The sequence below is a fragment of the Alosa alosa genome, chromosome 6 (genome assembly GCF_017589495.1).
Source record: "Alosa alosa isolate M-15738 ecotype Scorff River chromosome 6, AALO_Geno_1.1, whole genome shotgun sequence".
Lineage (NCBI taxonomy): Eukaryota > Metazoa > Chordata > Actinopteri > Clupeiformes > Clupeidae > Alosa > Alosa alosa.
The window spans coordinates 27,502,541-27,526,895 of NC_063194.1; the positions used below are offsets into that span (position 1 = coordinate 27,502,541).

Here is a 24,355-nt window from a genome sequence, read left to right on the forward strand (position 1 = left end):
ATTGAATTAGGCCCACGACAACTTTAAAAAGCTCAACAGGAGTATCTGGCATCCCGGTCCCACCCCCCTCTACACTCATGATGGGTTCACTCATTACAGACATATTCTTTGAACATTCCTCTTCATTGCTGAGGCTGAAATCGTCGTTACTTATCAGCTTTCTCCGCAGGGCAAAAGCCTAGCCTTGCCTGCCTAGCCTAGCCAACTTAGCTTCCAAAGCTAAAGTGCTCCGTACATACTCTACCTTCGAGAGCACTGACACCACCCCTACTCGAGTCGGCCCGGGCTTTCCTACTAATCGACAGACAGGTCTTGCTGCAGGCCTCCTGTTCGTCGCTGTATCGCGGCTCATACAGGCAGTAATGAGAATCGGATTCCTGCACCATATCAAAATTACCTTTTGTCACATCAGTTTCAAAACTACCCTCCCCCATCATAGTTGACGAATGACGATTTTTGCGTAATCAGAGGTTTTTTCCCCAGACAAAAAAATACAGATATCTCTCGTCTAAAAATACAGATATCTCTCGTCTCAGGAGGACATGAGGGAGGGAAGCACGGTCATTCGAAGATACTACTGGGTTTCTACTGATACAAAGCTTAATGCTAATCGGTGAAATGCTCCTTTAATAGAACAACGTGGATTCTTTCAACTTCAAAAAAAAGAGCAGAGACTATTTAATACACTGTCTAACATTGAGTATAGTATAGTCAAATTTGAATATAACCTGGCCAAAAGCTATTGTAGCATAATTAGTCTTCCTGTTAAATATCTCCAGATCAGTGATTTATGCCCATCTGGTCCGCCATTTATCATACACAAAAGCTTGTACTGTGTTTCCTGAATCCTTACATTCAGGCATTCGAATGAAATTTCATTGAAAAGGATATATATATCAATATTTTTTTCCTTTTGCCAACCAGTGTATGATGCTTGCATGAGGGAAACATCCCAAAGAAATGGCACCCATATAATTGCTGTTGTTTTGAGAAGTATTTCTCATGCAAGCATCATACTTCAACATACTACAATTATGTGTTTTGACTAGGGGTGGGCGATATATATCGTCTGCGATAATATCGTGATTGTTGTTTTAACGATGTGCAAATTGACATTATCGAGTATTTAAATTACTTATGGGGAAAAAAACACTCGAAATCACGCATTGAAGACTCATACATTCCCAGGAGGTGTATGCGAGAGAAGCCCCTGGCTGCAGCAGAGCAAGTGTCACGTGATCACTAATGGGTCACAACTTGTCACACGCACACCTAATGTTTATTTTGTGCTGCGAGAGTAGCCTACTTGGGATTTTGACTATTCTCATGTAGGCCTAACTCTTGTAAATGGACTGAAATTCGCTCTAAATATCTATGTTTGCCGATTATGCTAACCGTTAGCATCTCTATGGGATTTCTCATATACATTAGCCATAAGCTAACACATTAGTTTCTATTTTGTAACTTGGAATGCTAGCCTATGATTGCTCTTAAACAAAACATGAAGGAAATAACTGAGATATACTCTGTTGGTCTGCTTAGTTTTACAATTAATCCTATGTAAAGGTTTGGAAGGAACTTCAGCTTCAGACTTTCTCTTGGGAAACTGTTAGGCCTATTCATCTTCTCTAATGTAGCTGGCTAGACCATGTCATTGCCACACACACAAGTGGGGGCAGAATTGGAAATGTGTCATAGAGTGACCATGCATTGGTTGATTTGGTTAAAAAGTCACAGGTTAGGTTATTGGTTATTATTGTAATGATGCTATTCATAAATAATGAGCTGTAAAGTAACTCAGACTTTAACAAAAACAATTTTTTAAAGGATATCGACTAATTATCGTCATCGTCAAAATCACAAAAAATATCGAGATATTATTTTTTGTCCATATCGCCCACCCCTAGTTTTGACTGCTTTGAAGTGCATGTATAACAAGCATAACAATAATAATTGTGATAATGATAATCATAATGATAATTTGAAGGGGGTTGGGGGTGTTTGTGTAGGTGGGCCCTATGACCCCAAAGTCTGCCATGACTGGGCCTCAGGTCCAAGAAGTTTGAGAAAGGCTGGCGATATAGGGCCTCCTCCTGGCACATAGCCCCGGGCCTCACAACTCCTTAATACGGCACTGGGTATACTCCAAGTTAAAAAATGTGGACTTACGTTCAGCTTGTGCTATTAGCACATTGGCATTCATCTGCCATTTTTCATCACTGATGTCATTAGCAGCGGTGAGAGATTGGGAGCCGTAGTTCCGTGCCTTGTCATGCAGTTTCAGCTCAAGATAACACCGCCCAATCTCATGAAACAGCCAGGCTCTCTCTTGCCCATCCTGGACCAATGGCACTTTCTCTTCCCAGCTAAAACAATCAAAATCAGACATTTTTTATAACAGTCATTCGGACAAAGACAAAACTAACTCTTGTAACTATACGAAATTACAAAATACTGTATGTGGATATCCCATCCTAAAAGGAATCCCATCCTTGCTGTTTTTTCTACACCATTTGATAGTAACTGTCATGCATGTGGCGTTAATTTTACATGTCTATGGTGTAATATAAATGGTGCTAATAAAAAAAAAATCTAATGGTGCTAATAAGAAAAAATATCTCCTGAAACTTTTATTTTGACGCACCACCTCGGTGTGGCAAAACCGTAAGCTAAACAAACATCAGGATGCAAAAGTGCCTGTTGAATTTCATGTACATGTTATTTATTCTGAACACTATAGGCCTACATTCACAAATAAAATGCAAGGCAGGATGCCATCACCTTCCTAAAATCCTTTTCAGGTATTTCGGAAAACACAAAAAAAGTTAAGCAAAAATTGAATGAAGATGATTTAGGCAAACAAAAAAAATAAAAGTCAAAAAATGACTTATGCCATTATTTTAAGAAGGTGACCACGTGTAAGCAGTATGTTTAACTTAAACGTCTGCTAACTTCACTATCAAGTGACATGACTTATGTCTTGCAATACTTCATGCAAGTTCAATCACATACATGTATACTGTTACTGTTATGCGCCAAATAGCCTTAAACGTCGCTTGTTTGCACCGATTTGCTTGAGCTACACATCACCAGTGTTGCGAGTGATTATACAGCATGATTCTGTAATCGGTTTGAAGGATAAGTGCCTTTAATAACGTGATACTGCACCGTTGATTGGATGTTTGGATGGAAAGTCTAATAGCTGTCAGCTAGTTAGCTTACATAAAGTAGCCCAAAAAAACCTCCAGAATGCATTTTAAAATCATCAATAAATTTCCTGACAATTAATTTAGACAATCACTAAATATGCAACCACAAAGTCACAACATTTAGAATAAATTACTCACATTGTTTACGCATAATTCTGCATAATATGGCAATTAAGTACAAAGTGCTTATACTTACATTTCTATTGCCTTTTGGAAATTGCCAATACGAGCATAAACACGACCAATGTTGTCCAGGGCTCTTGATTTTGGATCCAAACAATTGCTGCAAAGAAAACAGACATTATGGGTGTGTTTCCCACAGAATTGGATTCAATTTGTGGCGGTAGCTGACTTGGACAATGGGGGGGGGCCTTGTCATTGTAACACAGTTAAAAAGGCTGCTGATGTGTGGATGCAATTCATAACGTTTTCTACGTAGTTAGTTCAAACAAAGGTTCGGACTTCTCCTTGGGACAAGCACTTTTTAGTCTTGGAAAACACTTTTCCGCCTGCATGAGTAACGAAATTGACAAGAAATCGACATCCAGCTAACAGTACTCTAACGTTAGCTTTGAGATACTGCTTGAGTGCATAACTTAACTTAGTTTAGTCAAAGTCCTTTTAGGCAAGTCCCTCCACTCGGCGGCCATATTGCAACGCTTTTTGGGCACTCATCGGGCATCCTATTCGGCAGAATTGCGGGTGTGCAAGGCTTCACGACACCAACCTTGCTCCAGCAGCGAGTTCACAACACATAATTGGCACGATGTCTGCACAACACACCACATAATTGGCTCAATGTATTGACATCCCACCACATGATTGACACACATGATGTATTCACATGTTTTGCCGAGGAAGGGGTGGGATATGTGTAGACAACGGCCATATTGGCGTTACAAACTAACCCCATGCATTTCTATGGAGGATTTTTTGAGTGCTGTGTCTCGTCATTAGAAAGTCTCTGGTTTAGTCTCCTCAATGTAGGCCGACTACGTTGTCATGACACTTAGCAGAGTTAACTTGAATGCAGCAGTTTTGAACAAATTAGCGCAGCATGGTCACGATGCTAAGCGGATTTAATAGCAATTTAGCCCGCCGTCTTCTATGCAATGCTTCTATGTGGCAACAACAATCCTTCAACAATCATTAATGTTTTGTTAAATGCACATGCAGAGGAGGGGCAGTGGGCTCGTTACGAGAGAGAGCGGGCCGGGGCAAGAAATGGCTGCGTGCGTAAAAAGTGCGGCTCAGAAAGGATTTTATCTTATCTTTAATTTAAATAGTAGGCTACAACATAGAACATTAATGTGTGGCGGCCGGTTTTGATTTCATGGCGCCCCGCCACAGACTAGTCAACGTATGGGAAACACTGTGGGGCCGATGTACGAAGACAGCGCAGATACCGATTTTTTCTGGGTGCAGAAAGCACCGTGCCTTGCCATATTGTGTGGAATTTACTAAGCTTTTTAACAGCATTCATCACCACCCATAACGTAATTTGCAATGTCCACAACTAAACGGTATTATTCAATCACAAATCACAGCCTAAACACTCACTTCGAACAAACAAAAAACGTCTCAGTCTCACGGTATAGCCATAGGCAAAACTGTATTGGACCGGTGTAACGTTGGTACTAAATCATCCATCACAAAGAATGATTTTTGTAGCACGTGCGACAAATATGTGTAGGTACAGCCCTGCCCAGGATACATCGCTCAACGTGCGCTCTAAAACATTTAAATGGAGATGTAGATCACGGGTGCGTTAACAAATCTACATTGCGGCGAGTTGACACAAATTATTCACTTTGACGAATTTATGTAGTTTCAGTCCTAGTTACTTTACTTTGAGCCATGCTCTTCCTTACTTGAATCACCTTTGAAAATAGAGGATTGAAGTAGCCTACCGTAAAACTTCAAATAATCGGCGAGTCCCTAAGAGACGCCTGTCTCTTTTAAACGCCTGGCGTGGGTACAGGTTTGGGTTAAAGGCCGATTTCCAGTAGAGGCCTGGTCTGTTTTTTAGTTTCGGGTTGTATTTATTCTTCTAAAACCCGTCAGATCGTCTGTTTAAAGATTCGCAATGACACGAAACCGTTACAAAAAGGAGGTTACAGCAGTGTGAATTAGATGTTGCACATCGTTGCAAGCCGTCGCAAAGCATTCACCTTGTCTGGTCACAGTTGCAAGGTTTTAGAATGTTGCATCAAGTTGCTGCTCATCTCGTAGTGAATCTTGGGTGTGATTTGGGTTTAAGTATGGCGCAGACTGCCCACGTTATGATTATGGCATTAAAAGACTGCGGTGAAAAGCTAGAGTTCCAAATTGTATAGCTTTTTTTTTCAATATGAACTATGCCTATATGTCCGACTTTGTCATCGTTCAATTCATCCCTTGTGTTTAAAATATAGCCTTAGACTAGGCTATATCAGAGCCCGTCTACGGACATTCTCTGGCTATATACTGAAATAGGTTAATGATGTAAAGTCAAGTGCGCTTCTATGGGACTGGTGTGTGCACGCACAGTTTTTATTGATGAGTCGGAGTGGCAAGCGCATAGTTGCAGTGGAATGTGGCTGCCCAGGGCATTATAAAACTTCTCACTCTTAGACCTACTTATACACGGCGGTGAAATGGCGTATTTACCTGTCTAAATTCGAATCATATGCTGGGGGAGAAATCGTCGGACATCCATGATTATTTTGTTATTCAGCACCCCTGGTCAAAAATATGTGCGCGCGCGCCTGGAAGTAGGCTATGATTTGAATGTAGACTGTTGTCAAATTTGGCAAATACAAAACGGGAGAAACAATATGGTTCATGCTCTCTCATGCTGTTTCATTCATGCCGAAAAGGAGGGAGAATTAAACATTAAGCACGTTCCACTTTTGCATAAATAATTCCTGAACGGTTTTGGTCAGGGCTGATAATACAACTGTATTTGACAAAGGACCGATATAGGCTATTTGCTAGTGACAAAATATGAGCTTTCAGTGTGATACGATCTCTGTAAATTACGTAATTAAAACGTGTTTCATCTGTTCTGGCTATCCCTGCTATTTGGATCTTACTGTATCTCACTCAATGAACAACATCTCAACACTAAATGAATGATGATCCGTAATTGTCATCAGATAGCCGAGTCATAGGTAGACATTCAGTGTGTTTGAAATAATTAATTCGATAATATTTTCCATTTTTGCAGAGGAAAAGTTTTGTGTAAAGGGAATTAAAGGCCTGTCTCATATAGACGCCTGTCTCTAATACTAGCCGGTGCAGTTTGGCGATTTGGGAAAATAAAAGCCCGGGCTATTATTTGGAGTTTTACGGTATATGGGTGTTTGGGAATGAACGTTGACTCAGATGCTTTTTGAGACTTTGAGCTAAATGTCCCAGCCCGGTGTTTAGGATGCATCATCAGGTTATCTTTCAGGTAGCCTATATTTTCCATTAGAAAACCATCACGTAGCGAACGTGTTGTGGCTAACTCACTTCTAGCTCCTGTTAGTAGCCTAGGTTATGGTTATAAGCAAATGAGATGACAGGTGAAAGATGCAATTAGTGCTGTTATCAATGTTCTTGGTAGCCTATAACCGCATTTATGGTTTTCTACAAATACATCAATAATCAAATTGGCCTCTATCACTCAACCAATGCTAACGGTAACATTTATTTTACCTACTCTAGGCTATTGATATAACTTAAGATTAACGTAGCCTACCTGCAGTAAAAACCAAGCATGTCCGATAAACATTCGCAGATTTATTTCGGCTTCAAGAAGAAATGGGAATTACATGTCATGCAGAAATCATCCTACCCTTATTAGACGTTCTCAGCGGTAAACTACAGTCTTGTCCTTGTAGGAAGCATAATGTCTTTCCGACCCACTTTAGATTAACTTCCAACAAAATTACGTCTCACTGCAACGATGCGCCATCTGGTGGACAAACGACTATGTGACGCCAATACTGGAAATGCAGCCAAATTATTATTATGATGAATATTTGGTTTTCCTTTAATCCTACTGAATTTGTAATTATGTATCGGCCGTTGTAATTGCCGATACTGATGGTATGTGCGTTCCTGTGTGTGTGTGCGTGCGTGCGTGTGTATATATCTGCACCACCATCTACAGGCCAATGAGTGTACAGTCACTAAATGTACACATAACTTAATTTTTTTAGACCCCCCCCATGGATGAAATGGCATATGCATACCCTCAGAGAATGTCAGGTTAATCATACACATAAAATTTGGTGCAGTTCTGAACATCTTAACCGAAGAGAGGGGCGATTAAAGCAGAATGATATTGCATTTTCATTTTTTACTGGGGGTGCAAATTACAAATGAGTGATTATGGGCTAGGTTGATGTGGGCCCTGTGAGACCAACATACCATAAAAATTTCTTCATCCTCGGTGCCACAGTTCAGGTAGTTATTTAGGAAAAACTGCATTTTTTGGGTTTCGGGGGGCCCAGCGCGGTGGGGGAGTGGCCCCTGGGGACCAAACGAAATTTTTCCGTAAAAGTCTAGTGGGGCTACATACCCACCAAATTTCATGTGCCCCGGTGGTTCGGTGTCCCGGGTATCGTTGACCAAAAATTCAGGAAGTAGATGAAAAAAAAAAAAAAAAAAACTTTGACAATCCCTATATGACCGCTTCGCTAACTTCGCAAACGGCGGTCATAATAAATAACATTTTTTTTATTTAGTGAGGAAAAATTACCTTTCTCCACTCCATATCTGTGACGAACAGATCTGACCTGACTTGACCCGCGTTTGCGTGTTAGCCTGTGTGTGCACTCATGATGATTCTCTACAACAACTTTTTACTGCCATGTACATGTGCCAAGTAAAGGCAAAAAAGGTGTTTCTTTATCGAACAAATTGGGATGCAATATGAGCCTTGAATTGGATGCCATGCAGGAATTGGCTAGGATCTCAAAACCAGATTTTGAACATGCTTTGCCATAGAGAAACACATAGCGTTGGATTATTACATGCTTTGCCACAAAAACACACAAAAACGTGGGGTAAGTCCAGCTATATGAAGTTATTATTTTGCTGTCACTTCATCTGTTTTATCACCCAGAAGGATGTACTTGGTATCAAATGATAGCTCTGTGTCTCCTCTTTGATCTGACATGCGTAGCATATCTATCCAGTCTGCGAGTAATTCAAATGAGAGTAATGGGTGTGCAGCGTTGGTTTGTGTACATGATAGGGGTGTCACGATTCTCCAAATCCTTGATTCGATGTAATTTTCGATTTTAAAGTCACGATTCGATTCGATTTTCGATCTTTTTTTTAATATAACTATTAATGCATTCCTTATATGTTATTGACTCTTTTTGGCCTTTTCCTTTTCTGTTTCGGGGGGCTTTTATTTTGAAACCGCTTTTTATTTTGAAACCTCCAACCGCGAGGTTGTAATGTAAACAGAACTAACATTAGGCTAAAACAGAGACGTGAACATAGTGAAATGAAACAACACAGAATGATTATTTGATTGTTTCAGCACACTCCGAAGAGACCCAAGGTTAGTGTTCATGGAATATGTACTTATCTAAATTACTTAACTAAATCACCTTTTCACTTGCTAAGTTGAGTAGGCTAAGTTACTTTTAATTGACGTGAATGAATTAATACTTACACACCGGTGATTTCAGAGGGACTTTGATTTCGGTAGGTTGATGTGTATATCTTAACTGGCTGATATGGCATAGCATATATAGATATGCTTGCCATATCTATGCGATCAAGGGTTCGCAAGTAATTCAAACGAGAGTAATGTGCGCAGGATGATGCAATTTGATTTAATTTCATGATTTTTTTTTTCATTTTCATACTTGAACATGGTCAGGTATGTCATGCTGTTGACAGTTGTGTCGTTGATGACATATTGTCAGGCAACATGTGCAATGTATGTGCTTTATGTGTATGTGTATGTGTAGGTGCATCATGATTACAAGGCTCCCTAGTTCAGGCAACCATTAAACCCACTAGCTCAAGGTTTTCACTTCCCCAGTTGACTCCACTTCATTGGTGACCCTGATGACTCTTATAGAGTATTTATAGAGTATTTACAGAGTAGGACAATTATAGAGTATTTGATTTTATCACATTATTATCATGATATTCACCTCTGTGTGGCTAACTCCAGGTCTTTATGATGGTGGTCTAGGGCCTTCTCCATATCCCCAAGGTCCATAAGTGCATTACCTTAGCAAAGAAAGATTATGGCTCTTAAAGTAGATGCTTCTTATAGATGCTATAATCACAGTTTACAGCAGCTTATTTAACTACCAATGCAGCTATGTAGATTTCCCAGTATCTCCCTCTTATTGGGCAAAGCTTCCTCTGTCCATCCTTGTACTACTTTCAGCACTTCACTTGCCCTCTTCAGGGTCTCCTGTGGACTGCCTATGGACCATAAAACAGGAGAAAAAACACACATTAATTGTGGTTGCAATACAGACCAATAATTTATGATGATAATAATTAAAAAAAAATTGTGGTGAGCACTGGGACTTGACTGATACCAACACACACACACACACACCGTCATGTGGCTACTACACTGCTCCCGGCACAGATTAGGCAAGAAGACTAAAATAAAGCAACAGACAACTGTGTGATTATTATGTTGAACAAACTATAAAAGAATGAATATATGGATAAATACAGTCATTTATAGTGTTACTACTATATCATATATACCACTGTAAATGGTTCCAGCATTGATAGAGTCTCTGAATACAAATATCTCGGTATCTGGCTGGATGAATCACATTTAATTACCATATAGCCGTCCTAGTAAAAAAAGATAAAAAATTGTTTTCTTCTACAGAAACGAAGCCAGCCTCCCTATGGAATGTAGGAAGCAAGTTGTTGAAGCAGAACTCTACCCTGAGATTCATTACTGGCTATAGCACTCATCATTGTGTCCTCTATGGTAAAGTGGGTTGGTCATCTTTTACAGTACAGGGCACATAATCATTGGTATCTGTTAATTTACAAAGGTATTGTTGGAAAATTACCAGGTTATATTTCAAATAGGCTTGTTTGGAATTCTGGTCCCTATCAGACCAGATCAAATGACTGTTTGATGCTCAAGGTTCCTCGTATCCACTCTGAGTTGGGAAAGTCGGCCTTTTGTTATGGTGCCCCTACTTCCTGGAATCTATCTATAAAGCAAGAAGCGTCTGTGTGTCTGTCCTAATGTCTGTGGCACGCATATCTCGCTGGCCGTTTGTCAGACTGATTTCAAACTTGGCAGGTGTCTTGCTACGGGCATGAGTAAGTGCAGTGCCAAATTTGACGTTGTTTGAATAAGAAATGCAAAAAATATTGTTAAATATATCGGTAAAAGAAGCACACATTGGCTTTCGCCGCTAGCCACTCCCCCTCCCACACAGCACTGTACTGTAAGCTACCAGTGAGGATAGAAGCAAGTCTTTGGCAGAACTGGATCAGTGTTACACGGGTAAAAATTTAAAAGAGTGCAAGATGTGTTAACATGTCTGACCTCAACAATAAAGACCCCCTGTTTGCGGTTTGCTTGCATAAAATGACTCGCCGGATTTTGCAACAAAGTTAAGCGAGTGCAAGATGTGTTAACATGTCTGACCTCAACAATAAAGACCCCCTGTATGCGGTTTGCTTGCATAAAATGACTCCGCGGATTTTGCAACAACACAGGTCTGCAGTGACAGGTAGGCAGTGGCTCTTCAAAGCGACGTAAAAAATGATGTGCAATAAACAGACACTTCGAATAGCCCAGGCTACTTTGGACTGTCTTTAGACTTTGAATAAGCAAACGACAATTCCAACTGCAAGGTCCTAAATTGAAACAAGCGAAAATGGTTCCGAATTAAAGAACGTCTCAGAATGCCTCACATGCAAAGCTTAACCAGCGACAAGCAACGAGTGGCAGACAGAGTGTGATGTCACTTATAGGCCACCAGAGACTGTTTTTGAATCACATCGTTGCAAATTTCATATGATAATTCATTATTCCACAAAATGGTTTGTTTTCTCTATCATCAAGTTATTCAATAGGCTAAGCATATAGCCTTGACTCAAAACAGCTGTTAGGATACTGCCATTTTGATTAAAATGTCACATGCAGCCATGCTTAAATTCTGCTCACTTCACATTTATTATATTATTAAATTATCTGTATTCATTATTGAATGCTTACCTGGAATTATGTTTTTCCCTATCATCCTTTTTTTTAAAGCAGGCCTACCTGCAAGCATGTAATTGGGCTAAAGGAATAGCATGTTTGAAAAGGCACTGCACTAGTAATCTTAAATGTAGCATCAAAATTAACTCTCTACTTTCCTATAATCAATTCAGATCTGTAATCACAAACCTTCCTATGCCAAATTGTACCTGTTTTATGTAAATGTTATGGTAACACTTTATATTAAGACACACATATTCACCATTAATTAGCTGCTTACTAACATGTATATTAGTAGCATACTAGCCATTTGTTAGTCATTATAAGTCACTAATTAATACCTTATTCTGCAAGACCTTATTCTACCCCTACTAGACCCTTAATTAAGAATGTCCCCTATGTAAGCTCCTAATTACCCCGTATTCATAGTTATTAAATAAGTTGTTGCATATAAATTATGACCTAAATATGCATGGCTCAGTATGGGGCTTGTAAGGTGGTAGTACCACAAGAACAGTTATTCACCCCTAATAATACTTATCAAAGATGCTCTTTTCAAATAGAACTAGACACTAAACCACAAGTGATAAGTGTACAAATAACTCTTAATGTGAACTTAAAATAAGATTTGAGCTGAGACAAGGATGGATATATTCCACAGCTAGTTCCTTGAACCCATCAATCAGCAAGTTTAATTTTTTTTTTTTAATGTTGACCCAAAATCCTGGAAACCTTTAAGAAACATCAAGTTGTTGGGCAGTGAATGGATGTGTTAAGACTGTGGCGGATCAATCATATTGCCTTCTTAATTAAATCGTAAATATTCTGTGGTCTCAGTTCACTGTTGAATGGGTAGGCCTAGCTTCAAATTGGCACTAGGTGCTTCAAATTGGCGCTTTTAACAATTACCTGTCTCAGAATATGTATAAGAGTCAGTCCAGGGCAATTCTGCGCAAAAGTGTCACACCCATAACGCCAAAACAATGCCATGGTATTTAGTTGACACTATGACTGTCACAGTTTTGCATGATAATTGCCCCCGACTTAATCAGAATGCACAGATTTCACTGGCTGAGTAGCAGCAAGCGAGATGATGGTTCCTGAACCTACTGAAGTAAATGCTGTTATCCTAACCTACGAAACATTTAGCGCAGCTTTGAAATCTTCTCTGAAAATCTAAATTATTATGGTCCGGGTCCGGACTCAGACCGGGGTCCGCCATTTGACGACATCTGAGATAGAGCATTTAGGATCTTCAAAAAGCGTCTGAAGACTTATTTGTTCATCTTGTTCATTATTCTGTTAATATCAGTCTGTAATATTTGTATTTTTTAGGCGATTTGATTTTACTATTTAACCCTTTTGTGCCCGTGCCAGACATTCCATTTTTGTTGCTGGATGACCTCCTCACACAAAAAAAATTATTTATTGAGTATAATACATACCATCAATGGGATATACATACCATTGTAATCAGAAGGATTCTATGAAATGATGTAAAATACATATGGTAATGTTGATATAGTAATGAAAATCCTCTCCAATGTATATCCAAAATTTGTCAATTTTATTTCATTCACATAAAAATGAATTTTCATCATATTTCTCTACAAGATAGAGAAAAATATAGAGTGTATGACGTTCAGCAAGTTGTGGGTTATTTAACAAAATAGACTGAATTGGAATATCCTTAACTTTTCAAAAGTTATGATAAATTTAGTGATCAGTGTAAAAAATGCAGGAAACAGGATTTAGAATGTTGACAGAATTTACATTCTCTTTTCTCACCAATAACATAGTATGCATAAAAACTAATAATGAAGTCAGACACAATGGTTTAGATTTATTTGGTCTATAAGAATAAACCATTTATTTGTATAAGCAAATGCTGAATGACGTAAAAAAAAACATACTTTACCAGTAATACAGAAGACCATTTTGGAAAAGAGATAAAATACATTTGATTAAACAGATACAACTTCCTTATATAAATCCGTATACTATGAAAACGATATACATATATAAAATGTATTATTATTTATGAAAAGCTAAGAATACAATCAACTTCAACATCACTCAAAAAGCAATGTGTTCTAAACATTTGAAAGTCGATTACATAGAACAAGCTTGTGGAGAATAAACACATACACACATATACCACAAACTCACACACACACACACACACACACAAACTCTCTCACACACACACACAGAGGAGGATAGGGAAAGGTGGGCTGGGGAACCTGAAGGTTGAACACAGAAGCGCTATGACTCATTACGAAACGCATCCCCTTCTGCAGAATGCCAAATCTGACAGCAATTTTGTTTACCAATATAACAAAGTCGCCTACTGTTATACTCCGGGGCCATACAAGCTACTTTAGTTTTATTATGTACATTTTTTATAACAAAGCCAACAATTGTTTTGTGGCTCCTGCTGTACAGAAATATGTACTTGATGGAAAGACGACAGAGTAGTAGTTAGAGCAGCTGAAGGTGAGGCTGAAATTTTGACATAAATGCCTGCCAGCTGTTGTGATAGACTTTCCCCAAAGTCTTTCTGGCTGTAGCTACAAAACCTAGGTTCAACACCAGTTCTGCATTGCACTAACAAACTTGAAACAATAAGAAACTACTGACAACAGCAAAGTCAATGGAGAAACAGTGTACTTATTTATGTATTAGTTATGTACTCATTTGGTCAACACCCCCATGTATTTGTTGTAATCATGTAATCACTTACCACTGAATTGTTCTTCACTAGTCTACATACATCAGTCAAATCATTCGCATTGTGGAAATTGGACCTTCCACTGTACTGCTAAGACATGACCCTCTTCTACGCCACCTCATGTCCCCATTATTTTTGAGGTGGTCCATCAAATAATGCAGTTTTCTAAGACAATCTTGATTTGTTTTCTGTAGCTGGATCTACTAGGCAGCCAAAGCCTTAAAACAATTACGCGACATAAACAATTTCGCCTATGATCCCTGCAGACACTTGGTTCCCCAGTAGCAATGGATATTAGGGAGGGAAGTGAACCCAATGTAAATGATCAATCCCAGAAACCTGTGAAACTCTTCTGGGGTCCTCTTCGTCCCATGCCCCTGCACTGTTTGCATACGTCGGCCTGCACAAGCTCCCACCCCTTCCGGTTGGTAATACCACATAATATACCTGAGACAATAACGTGAGAAAAAAAACATAACAAGTCTATTTCAGACAGTGTTTTAGTGGCAGTCTGCACCACCCTATACATGCCACCTAAATCTATACCTTCTTCCCCCATCCCCTCATGGTCTTCAGCATTGTGAGCGCAAGCTCATTAGCAGTCAGCTCCCTCTTCCTCTTGAGGGTTGCAAGAAGGTCTGTGTAGGTCTTGTCATCCTCCATCTGAAACAACAGCAAAATCATACAAATGTAATACCTTTATTAATTTAAAAAATAAAATCACAAAACTACAGATGTGTGCATGTATGCACATACACACACAAGAAGAGGTAGCCTAAACTATTGAAGCATTCTGAGTAACTCAAAATATTTAGAAGTATGAAAAGTCATTTTATTACACATGGGTTTAGCTACCCTAAATCTGATTGTCTGATCGGGAGTCATAGGAGTCATTGTTGGTGATAACTGACAGTTGGAATGGCTGAACAGTTAAAAAGTTGAGTTGTTTAATTGGTTAAATTACTTAATAAGGAAATTATTGTAGTGCGGACTTTTATTTTGAAACAGTTGTGGGCAGAGGAAACAGGATCTGTAGTCTTAAAGAGAGCCATATATGTCTTAAGAGAGCCTTAAAGCCTGAGACAGAGTAGATAGTTGAAGTAGTTGAATGTAGATAGTGTAATGGATGTTGATAGACAGTTTATTGGATGTTGATAGGCAGATTGTTTAATGGATGTTGATGGATAGTTTAATGGGTGGATAAATGAATGGTTTAAATAAGATGGATGGATAAAAAGTTAGATAGATAGATAGATAGATAGATAGATAGATAGATAGATACTTTATTGATCCCCAGGGGAAATTCAAGATAAGTTGGATGGAATGTGCCTTATATCCTTGTAGAATGGAGAGGCACAGAGACAGTTGGCCTAGTTGAGCAGAAAGCAGTTGATACAGGTGCAGTCAGCTTAATTGACTCTTTGAGGGGGCCTAGTTGAGCAGCTGGCAGTTGATACAGGTGCAAATCAATTTAATTAGCTCATTGTGAGGTCACAGTGCCATTGCAAAGTCTATGGGGAAAAATAAGCTTGATTTTTGTTAATATTTCAAAAAGTATAAAGTTTACAGAAATGAAAAGTACATTGCTCAAGTGTCCTTTTCAAGACCTACGTTACAAAGTTTGAACAAAGTTTCTACGTCAAATGGTTGAAGCTGAATTAGATGCAGAAATTTTGGTTAGGAGAAGAAGAAGAAGAAGAAGAAGACATTGTATAACAGAACAGTGCATTTTCATGCACTGTAATTGCATTTCTGACAGAATATGTGATTTCACATCTTGTTTTCTAGAACTACATATTGAGAGGATTAAAAATATCGCTCAACTTATTTCATGTCAGAGAACGTAATGCAACTTAGAAACGCGGCGCCCATTGATGTATTCAGCTTTGGTATGCTATACTGACTTGCCAATATAATGCTTATCTAACAAGCAAATTGGTACTAGAAAACAAACTTAGGTTATATACTAACAGGTTTTGAAATGAAATTGTCAAATGAAAATAACTGACATCAAAACCAAACGAGAATATTGCAAGCAGTTCAGAGTAATGCAGCTAGCTAAAGTTTACAAGGTGTGCACTAGCCCCCGCAATGCCATAATGTTGACGCTGATGAGAAAGCATATTACTGTCAAATAACATAATTTTAGGACTACAAATTAAGATGAACCATAACTAGAACTGATTTAAAATATATCTTACCTCAGTTTATCCAGCTGTGTGGGTATCAATCGATATAATCTCCCGAAGTGAAGACGCCGTCCGGCTGTCCACTTCAATGTCCAAGTCGACTGAAGTGACATTATTTTTTCATGACTCATCTTCAAGTATCCAACATTTTTGTGCCATAAACCTCTTAACCAATCATATCAAATTAAAGCTCATGTTGTCAGCATTACGGGGAAGATTTCAGAAATAAAATCAGTCATTGGACAGCTGACATATTACTCGATTGGTCATCGTTACAATAGTAACAAAATTTGAACGGTCAGGCACGTAAGGGTTAACTGTTCATTTTAATGTTAATATAATGTAAGTCGCTTTGGACAAAAGTGTTGGCTAAATAAAATAAACATAAATATAATAATTGTTGACTTAGTGACTATGATGAAGACTAGGTCATGTAAATCAAGAGTTGTAAAATGTTGTAACTTTTTAAAAGCTCAGACCCACCATTGTCAATTTGCTCCAGGTTGGTAAGAACATAGCGTGTGGGGTCAGACAGGGGATTGTATCGAGTATTTTTCCGCTGTTGCTGAAGAAGCTTCCGGTCCCGCTGACGGGCGTAAATGGGCTTCTGTTGCTGCCAGAACTCTGTGCGTGTGTCCAAATATGAGATACAACTTAAAATAAGGTCCTGCAAACGCTCCCCACTGCTGGTCCTTCCTTTTACCAGGTCTAAAGAAAAACATACATATTTGACATAATAAGAAAAAAAGACATCATAACGGCAGGAGCAATGGACTTCCCATCTCAGCTTTCATTTTATACTGGAATAACAAAGTGGCAGAGGTAAAGTGTTCAAACTCAAAAGAAATGTCTGACTGTAAGTCATTATTATATGCTGTACCTAGGGCCAAAGATCCTTGATTACTGACGAAGATAGAGCAATGTAATTTGTTTCTATGGGAGCAAAAGGGGAACAGTTCTGGTCTGAATAAGTTACCTTACATCACAAAACAAACTTTTTCTCTTAAAGCATAACTCTCGCCAAAATGCAACCTAGGGTCTTTTTGTGAATGTACCCGGGTCAAACTTTTGTTTAAAAGCATAATTACAATGTAAGTGCCACTTTTAAGATTGACCGTATTTTTGTTGTCGGGTCAAATGGCCTTTTGAACTAGCCTGGCTAGTGCCACCACTTCTCAATGAGACGTGGTCTGGGAACCAAACGTTCATTTTCTCGTATTTGAAAAAAATGCCCAGATCCGTTTATTGGGTGCCACGGATGTCTATCAAATGCGTCTGTGCGTAGCTCATCATCGTCTTGCTTTCCCACCTGTTCTGTGATTGGTTCCCTATCTCAGGCGAAAATTTGCTCCATGGTCTCCAGGCTGCCTTAGCAGCGTGAATCAAATCGCGTGCAAGGCAGCATGGGAACACCCGGGCTACTTTTGAACACTAGTTTACTAAAAAGAAAGGCTTTGAACAACACACTTCTTGACTTTTGTCACTGTGAATTCAGGTCAGTATAATCACTGCCAAAAGCAGATGCAGGCAATTAAACATACCATCATCTCTCAAAAGCTTCTCCAGGTACTCTTTATCACTATACAGCTCTCCTAGCAGCTGTTTGGCTGTCTTCTCAGCTTTTGGAGTCTTCTGGCCATGCAACCTGTCGTCCTTCTTTAGAGGATAGATTAAAACCTTGGCACGATTCTTCTTCATCTGCAGTAATACATGAAAATGTCTATTTACAATATGTAAACAAGTTTACTTGTAATGCAAACTAGCACTTTATTTCTAATAAAGTTAATTCAGAATACAGAGTGTGCAATTTCCTCTAGTACAGTGCTAATGAGTATGTGGTTAAAAAAAACCCAAGACAACTGAAGCCCTCCTTACACTGACAGACTTTGGAAAGATTTGCAAAGATTTGGAAAAGATTTTTGAAAGACTACAGTCTCAGACCCTCTCACATCTAAAGACAAGTAAAAGAGTTTTAAGTCACAGACTATGATTTTGCAATGACTGGGGATCTTGCAGGGTCACTATTTACAAGACTGCAACTAGATTCCTTTAAATTATTACCCATCGTGCAATAGATATCAACAGGAACTGAAATGATGGCCTACTAAATTCAAAGCCATATTTTCGTGTTTCTGCAGCATTGTTTCATGCGTGACATCCCTGTGAAAACGGGTCTCACCGTTAGTGAGCCTTAATTCCCTACACGCAGCTCCCACATAGCATATACACTGATAAACGCATACAGTTCCCGACGTGCATCACATACACGACCCGCGGCGTTTCAAAGCCTACCGTGCTAGCGACCGCTACAAACATTACATTTAAAACAACCACAATGCATGTCAGTTCAGTCTACTACATTTATTTATCAACATACATAGCGAACAGTGAGGTACCCACTGATTCAGCTCCATTGTTCATTCCGTAGTAGCAATAAACTCACTTTTGAAACATACACAACACTCACGCATCTTGTTTGCCAACGTTCTGCTGGGTATGTCCGAATACTGGTCCCCTGGGGAAACACGAACCGCGTGGAGCCAGTTCCTTATTCACTGTCGAGACAGTGGAAAGTGGGTTGTTTGGCGCGGGGGTGGTGAGTTGGCGTGTGTTTAATTAGTTTATTATTTGTTCTGATTGTTGCATGTAAAGTACCTGTCTGTATGTAAAGTATATGTGTGGCCATTTATGTACTTTGTATGGTAAAATTATGTGTTGTGTCATATATATTATGTATGTGTATGGAAAAGGTCTATAGTTATTCCTTATGTATTACACCCTGTTGGACAGTGAGCTCTACCAATTCACTTTTGATTGGTAGGCCTATTTAAGGGAGAAAGAGAGTGGAATGGAGAAGTAGTTTGGAATGGCAGAGTACTGCGTCCAGCTTGCTTGAGAGAGCTGTATGTGTGAGTTTGTAATGCCTATGATGGCGGTTTTCTTTTTCTTTTCCAAAGTATTTTTGTTTGTTTGTTATTTCATATATTGCACCTGCGCACTGTAAATAAACCTGCACCTTTATCACTTAAAACTCGAGAGCTATTTGTTGTCTGCCAACCCTTCAACCACTGGAGTTTTCTGGACACGCCCATCCCTTAAATGTGAGTTGGGGGTTGCAAAGCCTCTCTCTCACAATTGGTGGCAGTGGTGGGATAGTGGCGCCCTCCGGGAAGCTGAAGAAGAAGGGAGTCCAGAGACAATAACTGACGAGGCAGGCAATGTCGTTCAAACGGCTGGCCCAGGAGGGCCTGCAAGAGAAGCCATCCGGTGATGATGGTGAGGACGGAACCGAAGGAGGAGAGCCAGGAGCTGGGAAGGGAGCAGAAGGAGGACCAGAGGCGTTTGACCTAGGTTCTTTGTATAAGCTCATCACAAAGTCCCTACAGACCCAGGAGCGCGAGGCCTTCAAGCAGGAGCAGAGGTGGCGGAGTGTCCAAGTCCAGCTGAACAGCTTTAGAGACGAGCTGGAGGCTGAACGGAGGGGCGACGATGATGGACATAGGCAGCCGGTGCCAGACAATGCTTGGTTCCCACCAGCAGATCCACAGATTCCAGCGGCACCTCCAGCAGCCCCACAGTATCCAGCACCCGACCCAGCCGCACCGACTCCAGCAGCTTGGACCAGGGCAGCAGTGCCTAGGCTAGAGGAAGGAGATGACATTGAACAATATCTCACCACCTTTGAGAGACTGGCCATGGCCTATAGGTGGCCGAGAGCCGACTGGGCCGTGTACCTGGTGCCTTATCTCACAGGGCGGGCTCGGGCTGCTTATGTGGCTATGGACATGGTAGAGGCCATGGACTATGGTAATGTTAAGGAGGCCATACTAGCAAAGTATGAGATCAACGAGGAGATCTACAGGCAACGGTTCCGAGATCCCGAAGTCCGACCAGGGGAGACCCCTAGGGAGTTATACAATCGCCTGAAGGACCTCTATCGAAAGTGGATTAAACCAGCAGGGAAGACTGTGGAGGAGATAGGAGAAATTTTCATCCTGGAGCAGTACCTGCGTTCCCTGGTTCCGGAGGTGCATGTTTGGGTGAAGGAGCACAACCCGACTACAGGCCAGAAAGCTGCAGAGCTCGTGGAGGCATTCCAGGGTGCTCGTCGAGGACCAAAGACCTTCTGGTTCCAGAGCTTTAGCCGGAGGTAAGTCTGGGGGATACAGTGGTGGAGTTGGTCCTAAGGGTTTTGGGCAGGGTAGGACACCTGACACACAGACCTACATTTCCCCCTCTACCACACATCCTAGGCAAACCTACCCTGCTCCCTCCACTTCACAGCCTAGACAGGCCCCAGCACATACAACCCCCCTGAATAGAGCCAGTGTCATATGTCACTTTTGTAATCAGGCAGGGCACATGATTAGGGACTGTCCCGTCCGAAAAGCCAAGGGAGCAAGCATGTGCAGTGTACCTAGACCTGGTAAGGAAGCTGGACAGTATGTTGGAAGAGTCCAAACTACCCCCGTTAGGGTGAATGGCCGAGCTACAGTGGCACTCCTAGACACAGGCAGCACACAGACCTTAGTTCAGCCTCATCTGATAGAGAGGTCAGATGAGCTGGGGAATGGGCAACTAAGGGTTTGCTGTGTCAATGGAGACGAGCATGTTTATCCTGTGGCAGAGATTTATCTTGAGGTCAGAGGACAGGCCTATTGTCTAACGGCTGGTGTGGTGAAGGGGTTAAGCCATCCTGTAGTGTTGGGGCAGGATGTGCTGATACTACTGGTGCATTCCTCCAAGCCAGTTAGCATGGTGGTAACACGGTCCCAAGCACAGGCTGAGGCAGAGAAGACTCCTGATATGACAACACTACTAGACATGCCATATAGCCATGCTGACATTAGCCCCCCTGAGTGTGTCAAGATGCATAAGAGTCGCAGACAGAGGCGACGAGAAAAACTGCAGGGAATAGTGCAGAAGATGGGAGAGCAGGGACCAGTTCCAGAGGTTACAGGAAAAGACTGGTCAGAGCTTCCCAGTAACTTTGGTGATCTGCAGAAAGACGATGAGTCTTTAACTGAGCCTTTCAGTAAAGTGACAGAGGTAGAGGGCAAGAAGACAGGTCTAGCCACAGCTTTATCTGGGGAACACTATTTTATCCGGGAGGGCCTATTGTACCACCAACCTGAAGGGGGCGGTGTTGAGCAGCTGGTAGTCCCAAAAGGTCTCAGAGACAATGTGCTGGCCTTAGGCCATGATATCCCATGGGCAGGACACCTGGGTAATGTTAAAACCCTGGAGAGAATAGCTGGGCGGTTCTATTGGCCAGGGCTATACAGTGAGGTACAAAAGTACTGTAAATCTTGTCCCACCTGTCAGCTAACCAGCAGCCATAAGGTTAAGCCTTCCCCTCTGCAATCACTTCCCATTATTGGAATTCCATTCAGCCGAATAGCGATGGACATAGTAGGGCCCTTGGAGAGAACGCAGTCAGGTCACAGATTCATCCTGGTTGTGTGTGATTATGCTACCCGATACCCCGAAGCTTTCCCCTTGCGCAAGATCACAGCTGGCGCGATTGCCCGTGTCTTGCTTCAGTTGATCTCTAGGGTAGGCATTCCAGAGGAGATCATCACAGACCAGGGCACGGCATTCCTATCCAAAACACTCAGACAAGTGTACAGTTTACTGGGGATAAGGGGAATACGGACCACTCCCTACCACCCTCAGACTGATGGGCTGGTGGAGAGGTATAACCGGACGTTGAAGAGTATGCTGAGGAAATTTGTTGCAGCCAACGGCAAAGACTGGGACCAATGGCTTCCATACCTCCTCTTCGCCTACAGGGAGGTGCCCCAAGCCTCTACTGGGTTCTCGTCCTTTGAACTCTTGTACGGGCGCCAGGTGAGGGGCCCTCTGGATTTACTGCGGGAGGCCTGGGTGAGGCCAAGGCCTGCCGAGACCCACAGCTTGCTCACCTATGTCCTCAGAATGCGGGACAAAATGGAGGAGATGGCAAGTCTTGTGGAGGAGAACATGCAGCAGGCCCAGCAGACCCAAGCTCGCTGGTACGACAAGTCAGCAAGGCAGAGGACCTTCAAGACAGGACAGCAGGTTCTTTTGCTTTTTGCCAACGCCGGAGAACAAGCTTCTGGCCCGATGGCAGGGGCCCTATCGGATTACACCGTCAGCTGGGGCGGTGACCTATGAGTTGGAGATGCCAGAGAGGCGGAAGACAAAGCAAGTCTTCCACGTCAATCTCCTCAAGGAGTGGCATGAACGGGAGTTGCCGCTCAGCCACCAGCTGATGGTGCAAGCAGTGGTGGAGGAGGAGGAAACTCCGGAGCAGTTTTTCCCTTCGGGTGTCGCCGCCACTGAGTTGGACCTCTCACACCTGACTGCTGAGCAGGTGTTGGAATTGAAGGCCATCATGCCTGAGGGCCTGTTTTCAGAGCAGCCGGGGTGTACCTCGGTGGTGGAGCATGACATCCTCTTGAAAGACTCCCGGCCGGTGAGACAGAGGATGTACAGAATCCCTGAATGCTTGTTGCCTGCACTCCAGGAGGAGTTGGAGGTGATGAAGCAGCTTGGGGTCATTGAGCGCTCCTACAGTGGGTGGAGCAGCCCAGTAGTCCTAGTGCCAAAGAAAGATGGGAGCATTCGGTTTTGCATTGACTTCAGGCAGGTCAATGCTCAGTCAAATTTTGATGCGTACCCAATGCCGAGGCTTGAGGACCTCATAGAGCGCCTTGGAAGGGCTCACTTCATCTCTACCTTGGACCTTTGTAAGGGTTATTGGCAGGTCCCGTTGGCTGAGGGAGCTAAGCCATACACTGCCTTCCGTACCCCACAAGGCCTGTACCAGTTTAAGGTTATGCCTTTTGACCTGCAGGGGGCGCCAGCCACCTTCCAAAGACTAATGGACCAGGTCTTGGAGGGCACTGGTACCTTTGCAGCGGCATATCTGGACGACATAGTTGTGTATAGCGCCACCTGGCAGGAGCACCTGGAACATTTGGCAGAGGTGCTGCGGCGCATTCACAATGCAGGGCTGACAATCCAGCCAAAAAAATGTGCCCTGGCTCAACAGGAGGTCAGGTATCTTGGACACATTCTTGGAGGTGGGGTGATAAGGCCTCAAAAGGATAAGGTCGAAGCTGTCCGGGACTGTCCGCGACCCCAGACCAAAAAGGACATAAGGTCGTTCTTGGGGCTTGCCGGGTGGTACAGGAGGTTCATCCCGAACTTTGCTACCCGAGCAGCACCTCTCACCGATCTGACCCGGAAGGCGGGTGCTGTACAGGTCCGTTGGGAGGAGGTGCATGAACGGGCTTTCCAGGACTTAAAAAGGACATTGCTCAGTGAGCCCGTGCTGCAGAGTCCGGACTTTGAGAGACAGTTTACTGTGCAGACGAATGCCTCTGGAGTTGGACTGGGGGCGGTTCTTCTACAGGGGAGGCGGAGCAGCAAAAGCCTGTGGCTTACATAAGCCGTAAGCTCTTTCCCCGTGAGACCAGGTACTCTGTGGTGGAGCTGGAGTGCCTGGCAGTGAAATGGGCCTTGGACACTTTTAAGTATTACCTGTTGGGTAGAGACTTTATACTTGAAACTGACCATAGGGCATTGCAGTGGTTGGGAAAATGAAAGACTCAAATGCACGCATAACCCGATGGTTTTTGTCCATGCAGCCATTCAGATTTCAGGTTCAGTACAGGGCAGGGAAACAGAACCCTGTTGCAGACTTCCTGTCTCGTCACCCTAGTGACGAGCCTTCTGAGGGGGGAAGAAATGTGAAAAGCGAAGGTCTCGCTTTCACGGGTCCCACCGTTAGTGAGCCTTAATTCCCAGAGCTCCCACATAGCATATACACTGATTACAGTTCCCGGCGTACATCACATACACCGACCGGCGGTTTTTAAAGCCTACCGTGCTAGCGACGCTACAAACATTACATTTAAAACAACCACAATGCATGTCAGTTCAGTCTACTACATTTATTTATCAACAGACATAGCGAACAGTGAGGTACCCACTGATTCAGCTCCATTGTTCATTCCGTAGTAGCAATAAACTCACTTTTGAAACATAC

The 24,355-nt window shown here is 42.0% G+C and overlaps 2 protein-coding genes across 5 annotated transcripts in view; one reads left to right on the top strand and one right to left on the bottom strand.

Moving 5' to 3' along the window:
* LOC125296715 overlaps window positions 1-24,355 on the top strand; it is a 92,221-nt gene that overhangs the window by 56,302 nt on the left and 11,564 nt on the right. The window contains exon 1 of one of the 3 annotated variants that reach the window (XM_048246782.1): window positions 9,973-10,167. The exons of the other annotated variants lie outside the window; for them this stretch is intronic. Coding sequence (XP_048102739.1) covers window positions 10,165-10,167 — 3 coding nt within the window. The 5' untranslated portion in view covers window positions 9,973-10,164. Of the gene's footprint in view, window positions 1-9,972; window positions 10,168-24,355 lie in introns of those variants that run through there. 3 annotated transcript variants of the gene reach the window in all.
* Window positions 1-24,355, bottom strand: part of odad4 (outer dynein arm docking complex subunit 4) — a 48,730-nt gene that overhangs the window by 3,587 nt on the left and 20,788 nt on the right. For both annotated transcript variants that reach the window (XM_048246777.1, XM_048246776.1), the window contains exons 5-10: window positions 17,862-18,018; window positions 16,804-17,028; window positions 9,519-9,635; window positions 9,356-9,434; window positions 3,406-3,492; window positions 2,170-2,366 (exon numbers count right to left, since the gene is read on the bottom strand). In XM_048246777.1, coding sequence (XP_048102734.1) covers window positions 2,170-2,366; window positions 3,406-3,492; window positions 9,356-9,434; window positions 9,519-9,635; window positions 16,804-17,028; window positions 17,862-18,018 — 862 coding nt within the window. The remainder of the gene's footprint in view (window positions 1-2,169; window positions 2,367-3,405; window positions 3,493-9,355; window positions 9,435-9,518; window positions 9,636-16,803; window positions 17,029-17,861; window positions 18,019-24,355) is intronic.